General features: G+C 46.3%; 1 protein-coding gene across 1 annotated transcript; it reads right to left on the bottom strand.

Annotated features, from left to right (window-relative positions):
* Positions 1–1,584: 1,584 nt before the first annotated feature.
* LOC141088119 (uncharacterized) lies at positions 1,585–7,875 on the bottom strand. The gene is made up of 6 exons (XM_073574063.1): positions 7,858–7,875; positions 3,710–4,170; positions 2,809–2,874; positions 2,474–2,515; positions 2,252–2,310; positions 1,585–1,700 (listed from the first exon to the last, which is right to left on the bottom strand). Exons 1-5 carry the CDS (start codon positions 7,873–7,875, stop codon positions 2,259–2,261), a joined length of 639 nt encoding a protein of 212 aa, XP_073430164.1. The 3' UTR covers positions 1,585–1,700; positions 2,252–2,258.
* Positions 7,876–8,493: the final 618 nt, after the last annotated feature.

Raw genomic sequence — 8,493 nt, forward strand, 5'->3', positions numbered from 1 at the left:
GGGGGATACTCAGGACATTATTAAATGTAAAGTGGGCACTTATTGTTATAGGAGAACTCAGGTTACTGTGACTGTTAATCAGGGCACACAGAGGGCATTATTACATTCTAGGGGACAAAACGTGTGCACTGTTTTCTCAGTCACTTGCACCCGGCATTACTGTATTATAGAGGGATGCTTTAGAATTTAGAGGGCACACAGAACCACACAATAGGTGCAGTAATAGGGACACATACAGCAGCAGTGGCTCAGCAGGATGAGGGGTTTGTGCAGGTTGGGGATACATGGTGATGGGGCTGGAATATTAGAAGTGAAACGTGTCAAATATTTTAGATTTATTTATATGCATCTCCAGTTGGAGTACTGAGGGTTTTGTTTTGTTGTATAACTATATAAGGTCACTTTTTTTTACTTGTGGAATCTGCATAGCGATTATTTCCTAAATTGTGTTTTTGTGTTGTGCCTCTGCTCGGGTTCTGTAGGAGGACCATTGGATTCGTAATGTATCTTATTTTATGCTGTTTTTGACTGTATATTAATTACTGCTGGTGTCTTTGTCCAGGACGCGAACTTGCGGTGTTCCTGCAATGGTTCTTCTGAGCGATGGGTCCTGGCTTTCTTCTTCGGCGTTCAAATGGATATATTCCCTCTGACGCCTATTTTTTGAACTGACAATCTCCTCATCCCCTTTAAAAGGTCATTTTTACCCCAAAAAACTGATCCTTTCTATAATAATCTACAATATCCTCTTTTAAAATATTCCCCTCTATTACAAATGGCTGAATGGTATAATTTATGTTTTCATATTCCCTTTCTATATATCAAAATTATCTCTGACGAAATTCTCAGTTATAATATTGAATTATCCTTCTCTTCTCTAAAATTTGCTTTTTGAATGTAACCTTAGATATAGATTCCTTTCCATACGGATATTTTTTTTGTCTTCTAATTACTGATAGTCCTTTACTATGACATCATATATATTTTTTTTTATTGTTTTTAAAGAATAAGTTTTCTCTTTTGAAATGCTTTCACAATTATAAATATCTGCATGTCAGTACGTCTACAGCGATGTCTTTTCTCTCTGACAAATCCATCTTTGTATACTCACACGCATATTATTTATACTTTTTAATTATGACGTTTTTTTCAACAATAAGTGATGATGGGTTTCTCCTTGGATATGATCTCGGCATAATATCGGCCCCAGTCTGGGAGTTTGCGATGTCTTGCGACTTTCCCTCACTCTAGAGCAGGGTTCCCCAACTCCAGTCCTCAAGGCCCACCGACAGATCATGTTTTCAGGATTTCCTTAGTATTGCCCAGGTCATAATTGCTTCACCTGTGCAATACAAAGGAAATCCTGAAAACATGATCTGTCGGTGGGCCTTGAGGACTGGAGTTGGGGAACCCTGCTCTAGAGCTTCGAACAGAAAAAATCCCCCTCCCTTTTTATATTGTCTTCCTCTTTTTTATATTGTTTGTACTGGGAAATTGATTTATTTTACATGGTAAAAACGATCACTTTATATTCATAATTATTAATGAACACAGTTCACTTAGATTTTTTAAATATTTATTAATTTTTTAATGTGTTTCTGCTCGGCAGGTTCTCGTCCATATCTTCTCTTTTGGAGAAAGCTGGGATCCACTCATTCATTTTTTTTCTTTAAATAATTTTTCAGTTGTTACCCGTTAATCTGTGAATAGAAATGAATTGATGATTAAGAATGGGATCCTTAATGTATATGTTTAATTCTATACCGATAAAGACGTGTTAACCTTTTGTCAACCATGAACTCTGACATCATGCGTCATTTGATCGTTAGGCGCCATTTTTTGAATTTAGCATGTGCTTAAACCTTGCAAGCACCTTGTCTCTTCATATTGTATGTGGTATTTCCTGACGAAGGGGTCATTGGAACACCGAAATGCGTTGAATAAGCAACTGGAATATTTCAATAATTTCTGTAATTAATCTATTGCGGCAGCGCGGAGATAATCCACACTTCCTACTAAGCATATCTCTTCATAAGGTCGTGGATCGACCTGTGGATCTGCGGCAGCCGCCATCTTTACATGCCTGTAGTCACCTGCACCAGGTGAGCAGTTTTCTTGGTGTCTCATCTTTGTGATACGTGGGATAAGACCCTATTGCGCTTTGTGTCTCCCCTCTTTCTTTTTCTATATATAGCAAACTGATGATACCGCTTAGAGTTTGTAAATCTTTCAATAAAAAAATTATACTTACGTTTTATTTATTGTGTTCCCGCTCTGCTGAAGCAGCAGGTAAAAGCTCTGAGGAGCCAGCTGTATAGAATGGAGAAGAAAGGAAGGGAAGGTGTTGGTATCTTCCATTAAAAATATACTGAACAATATAGTATAAAGGGAAGAAACAAAGTATATCTACCCATATTATGGGCCTTAGTGTAACAACATGTCACATACAACAATGGGGGAAGCTTTTCCTTACTTTGTTGGACGTCTCTCTGTTTCTTTTTTATCAGTTTTGCTGCTGGAGAAAAAGAAAAAGTGATCACAAATAAATATATAAATATAATAATCAGGAACAAATCCTAGTATCATAGGGATACAGACAATAAATATAATGTATGCCCTGTCTCATATACTTCACCACATCATATAGATTGCTAATTATTAGCTCATTGAATATATTTCACATGCACTTGCAAGCAGACTGATCTGCCTGTGTAACTACCAGGACAAATCATTGTATAATTTTGCATCTAGAAGACAGCGTTTAGGACATAAGGGCACATCCATTTGTGGGAAGGGTTAAATACTTACATGTTTTTGATAGTAGTCTGGTTCTTTCTTCTAAAGCATTTTGGCATCCACCATTTATGTTTGTGTCTTAAAAAATCCAAACAAACAAATTGAGACTCAGACAATTCACATCATCATTCTGATCAGTCTATGAGAATTTATACAGTGATATTGTCCTATGTAATGTCCTATGATAATGTCACAATTAGTGATGGGTGAACCTCTGGATGTTTGGGTCCTGCGTGTTATGCCAAACGGTTAAGAAAAAAGCTCGGTTTGGGTACCAGAACAGTACCCGAAACCGAACCTAGACCCCATTCAGATGCATGGTATGCCCGAACACCCATTGTTTGCCATGCTGTCATTTGCAGCACAGCACAGCAAACACTGTCTGTGATCAGTCAGAGAGCTGCGGTTTCCAACACCAGCTATGAAAGTTTACCTCTGTTCATAGAGGCGTCGGCTGATTAGAGAGTACTATTCCCAGCAGCCTACGCCTGCTGCCGCTAATAACAGCGAGATCAGGTGTCGTTGATGGGAGTATTCATCAGTCAGTGCCTGCACTATAAATAAATACAATTTTTTTAAAAAAATGACGTGAAGTCTTTCTATTTTTGATTACCAGTAAGGTAAAACTGACAGCTGCGAGCTGCAACATTTAGCTGTCAGCTTTAGCAAAGCTGGTTATCAACAATAGAGCGGTCCCAACGGCATTTAAAAAAATAATTAAAAAATATGGAATGGGATCCCCCCATTTTTAACAACCTGCCAAGAATTAATGCTTAGGAAGCCTATGGATAAAGTTATCTGACTGGATATAACTGCTATCCATGTCTTCTTGAGTACATTTTTTTCCAGGAGACTCGGAGATGTTCTAGGAGTCTTGGCGAATACATTATAATCTCACTATCTGTCTACTTACAAGCTGATATCCTCATTGCTGCCTTCTGATGTGGCATTAAACTTATCCACCTCTTCTTCCTCCTTTTCCTCCTCCTTCTCCTCCTTCTCCTCCTCCTCGTCATCCTCCTTCTCCTCCTCGTCATTCTCCTTCTCCTCCTCGTCATCCTCCTTCTCCTCCTCCTCCTCGTCATCCTCCTTCTCCTCCTCCTCCTCTTCCTCGTCATCCTCCTTCTCCTCCTCCTCGTCATCCTCCTTCTCCTCCTCCTTCTCTTCCTCCTCCTGCTGCTCCTCGTCCTCCTCCTCCTCCTCGTCATCCTCCTCCTCGTCATCCTCCTCCTCCTCCTCGTCATCCTCCTTCTCCTCCTCCTCCTTCTCCTCCTCCTCGTCATCCTCCTTCTCCTCCTCCTCATCCTCCTCCTCGTCATCCTCCTCCTCGTCATCCTCCTTCTCCTCCTCCTTCTCCTCCTCCTCGTCATCCTCCTTCTCCTCATCATCCTCCTCCTTCTCCTCGTCATCCTCCTTCTCCTCCTCCTCGTCATCCTCCTTCTCCTCGTCATCCTCCTTCTCCTCGTCATCCTTATCCTCCTTCTCCTCCTCCTCCTCATCCTCCTTCTCCTCCTCCTCCTTCTCGTCATCCTCCTTCTCCTCCTCCTCCTCCTCGTCCTCCTCCTCGTCATCCTCCTCCTCCTCGTCATCCTCCTTCTCCTCCTCGTCATCCTCCTCCTCCTCGTCATCCTCCTTCTCCTCCTCCTCCTTCTCCTCATCATCCTCCTTGTCCTCCTCCTCCTTCTCCTCGTCATCCTCCTTCTCCTCCTCATCATCCTCCTCCTCCTCGTCACCCTCCTTCTCCTCCTCGTCATCCTCCTTCTCCTCGTCATCCTCCTTCTCCTCGTCATCCTCCTTCTCCTCCTCCTCCTCGTCATCCTCCTTCTCCTCGTCATCCTCCTTCTCCTCGTCCTCGCCATCCTCCTTCTCCTCTTCATCCTCCTTCTTCTCCTCCTCGTCATCCTCCTTCTCCTCCTCCTCCTCGTCATCCTGCTCCTCCTCCTCGTCATCCTCCTTCTTCTCCTCGTCATCCTCCTTCTCCTCCTCCTGGTCATCCTCCTTCTCCTCGTCATCCTCCTTCTCCTCCTCCTCCTCCTCCTCGTCATCTTCCTTCTCCTCCTCCTCCTCATCCTCCTCCTCGTCATCCTCCTCCTCCTCGTCATCCTCCTTCTCCTCCTCCTTCTCCTCCTCCTCCTTTTCCTCCTCATCATCCTCCTCCTCCTTCTCCTCCTCGTCATCCTCCTTCTCCTCCTCCTCGCCATCCTCCTTCTCCTCGCCATCCTCCTTCTCCTCGTCATCCTCCTCCTCCTCATCTTCCTTCTGCTCCTCCTCCTCGTCATCCTCCTTCTCCTCCTCCTCGTCATCCTCCTTCTCCTCCTCCTCCTCGTCATCCTCCTTCTCCTCCTCCTTCTCCTCCTCATCATCCTCCTTCTCCTCCTGCTTCTCCTCCTCGTCATCCTCCTTCTCCTCCTCGTCATCCTCCTTCTTCTGCTCGTCATCCTCCTTCTCCTCCTCCTCCTTCTCCTCCTCCTCCTCGTCATCCTCCTTCTCTTCTTCCTCCTCCTCTTCCTCACTATTGGATATATAACATAGACATTATTTAGCAATTCTCGTAAACTGCCATTGTTTTTACAATTACTCATTTTATATGAGAAATTTCTCTAAAAACTTCTGAATTTCTATCCATCGTCACTGTTATCCTCCAGTTGCCAACTATTAGCAGAATGAAGGCTGCAATTTATAGTAGACTGTGTATGGAGGACATAAATGGTTTCATAAAACTCCCAGGCATGATCCGTAAAAATCTCTCTAAGAAAAAGTGTCCGTGTTACTGTCCGCCATGTCTGTCATGCCGCAAGATGCCTGGAGCAATGTGCACGCGCGCCTTACCTCATGGCTGTTGCTGGGTAACCATCCATCTCTGTCTGGTTCTGCAATCCGCTGTATTCCTGGAACACCTAATCATGTGACTTCTATGTTCCAGCCCTGCTCTGACTCTGCAATCCGCTGTATTCCTGGAAACCCCTGATCATGTGACCTTTCCTATGTTCCAGCCCTGCTCTGATTCTGCAATCCACTGTATTCCTGGAAACCTCTGATCATGTGACCTCCTCTATGGTTCTACCCAGGCTGTTCTAGCGATGCTCTCTATGATCCTGGAGGATCTGAACACAAAGTTCCTCCAGGTCCTGACCCGGAAGTACTGGTGCTATGGTGCTATATCAGACCGCCCCTCCCTATGGTCAGGGCCTGAGTATCGTGTTGCTTCCCTGCATGGCTGCTTGGCCTGCTGGGTCGCTCCTGTATTCTGTGCCCCTACACTTTGCTCTGTTGTGCGTCTCTGCACACGCTCTGTGCTTGTACTCTGACTCCTGTCTCGTGCCATGTCTTGTGTTGTCTCTCGTGCCATGTTTGTCCTTGCCTTGCCTTGTGGTACCTCCGCTGTTCTCTGCTTTAGCCTGTTTTGCCATGTCTGGTCTTTGCTATTCTGAGCCTTGTAGTACTTCTCATGTTTCTTGTCTCTGCCTGGTTTTCCGTACTCTGCCCTTTGGTGCTCTCTTGCACATTTCCACGCTAATCCCAAGGCTCTGCCTTGGCCCGGCTCTGGGCTTCGGCCTACGCTCCGCTGCTAGCTCTGTTCTTGCTCTGACCTGGCTCTGTTTCTGCCTATGTTCCGCACCCTGTCTTGCCTTGTTTCTCGCCTAGCCTTGTCTTGTTTCTTGCTTTGTTGCTTCGTGTGCCCTTTGCATGCACCTGGCCTTCCTAGCCTCCTGCTTGTGCCTCAGCCGTGCCCGCCCTAGTCGTGCCCGCCTGCTTGTGCCTCAGCCGTGCTCGTCGGTCAGTGACAGCTGTGTCGCCTGCTATGCCTCAGCCGGGTTCGCTGGAGTCTGGCCCGCCTGTTAGTGCTGCAGACCAATCAGCTAGCCAGTGCCCCAGCTGTGCTCTCTGTGCTTCCTTGCACTTCACGCTGTTTCTGCACTGTGCTCTACGTGCTCTCTATAGCACGCGCAGGTCCTCGCCTGCCCTTGGCATACCTCCCCGTGCTTCTCTAAAACTACGCGCAGGTTTTGCCATGTACCCTGTCGTGCCCTCTAGCACGCACAGGTCCTAGTCTGTATCATGTCTTGAATCCTGACCCTGGCGTGCCTCTCTGCATGCGCAGGACTCTGCTTTTAAACTCTGTCCCTGGCATGCCCCTCGGCATGCGCAGGCCTCCGTCCGTGAACCTGACCCTGGCGTGTTCCTTCGCAAGCGCAGGACTCTGCTCTGTACCTTTCTCTGGCGTGTCCCTCTACACGCGCAGACCTCCGTCCTTAAATCTGTCCCAGGCGTGCCCTTTGCATGCGCAGGCCTCCGTCCTTGAATGAACCCTGGTGTGTCTCCAAGCACGCACCCTGCCTTGATCCCTGGATTGCCTGCCGGATTCCCGAAACCTGCCGACCGCTGCCAGAGGTCCAGAACCAGATGACTGCGGCCTGATGTCCGGACCTGATTTCCGTAGCCTGATGCCTGGATCCTGTCGGTCGTTGCCAGTAGTCCGGAGTCCGATGCCATCGCACCCTGTCTTGGATCCTGGCGTGTCTCCTTGCACGCACCCTGCCTTGGACTCTGGCGTGTCTCTCGGCGTGCACCTTGTCTTGGACTCTGGCGTGTCCTAGCATGCATCCCTCCTAGGAACACGTGTGATCCCTAACTCGTACCCTGCCCTGGACTCCAGTATGTTTTCTGCACGTGTTATGTCTGAACTTTAGGCGTGCCCTTGCACGCACCTTGCCGTGTTTCACCGTTGGTGCCCTGCATCTGATTCTCTGTTTTTGCCTTGTATCTGATTAAAATGTGTAACCACGTTTGCTGATGAAATCCTGTGACTTCGCTTTATGTTTCGTTTCCTGTTCGCCCTGTTGCTAGACACTCAATAGTGTTTCCCTGAGCCGGCCGTCTGGTCCAGCTGCCGTGGTGGCTCACCCCCTTGGTCTTGCCCCTGACACTCCCTGTACAGGGGGTGGGTTCTCACTAGGTTCGCTTGCCCTAGGTGGGTGGGTGCCACGGCCCAGAGGGTCCACTCTAAAAGGAAAAACGACTCAGCGTAAGCTGACGCTCGTCACACTCACAGCAACCAACCAGATCACTGCTCTTCATTTTAAAGGAAATTGAGATGTTGAAATCTGGATTCTGATTGGCTGTGAAGGGTCACACTGATACTTTGTCTTAGAAGAGTATTTATACATGAGCGTGCCTGTGTCTGCTGATGGTGGCACAGTGACAATGAGGGGATGTGAAATCTTCATGAATTTCCAACTCTTTCTTACATCATTTCCCCTTGTAGATACAGTACATTGATTATGGCAATAGTATATCTGTGGGAACAGCTCAGAAATATGACTGTTTATAATGCCAACTTACAAGATGGTCTCCAGGGTAGGCGCGCGGGATGCTCCTCCAAATTTGTTTTTCCTATAATAGAACATACAGCTCTGGTTAGAATCATAACACACTGGCTCATCATCTGCGGCTTTTTATAAGTCACTTTCCTTATATGTCTAGTGGTATTTGTTGCTGTTTTAGCACAGAATTCATCAAAATAATGTGCGTGATTCATGAATTTGTCGCAAAGTAAAAAATAGGCTTTTTTCGTCTTTTGAACTGCGTTTGTGATGTTTGGTCTCATATTTTGGAGTACTGAAAAACACACCAGAGGGAGGAAGAAGGAGACTAGAGACAATATGTGCCAAATCAGGAGAAAATATCTGGAATTGT

This window comes from Dendrobates tinctorius, unplaced genomic scaffold, assembly GCF_039654945.1.
Source record: "Dendrobates tinctorius isolate UK_male_01 unplaced genomic scaffold, ASM3965494v1 ptg000037l, whole genome shotgun sequence".
NCBI classification, from domain to species: domain Eukaryota; kingdom Metazoa; phylum Chordata; class Amphibia; order Anura; family Dendrobatidae; genus Dendrobates; species Dendrobates tinctorius.

Excerpts from the sequence above, each read along its gene's own strand:
- LOC141088119 (XM_073574063.1), bottom strand. Across the intron at positions 2,516-2,808 it reads CAGACTACTATCAAAAACAT|CAGCAAAACTGATAAAAAAG; the intron begins GTAAGTATTTAA and ends CTTTTTCTCCAG. Across the intron at positions 2,311-2,473 it reads ACAGAGAGACGTCCAACAAA|CTGGCTCCTCAGAGCTTTTA; the intron begins GTAAGGAAAAGC and ends CATTCTATACAG.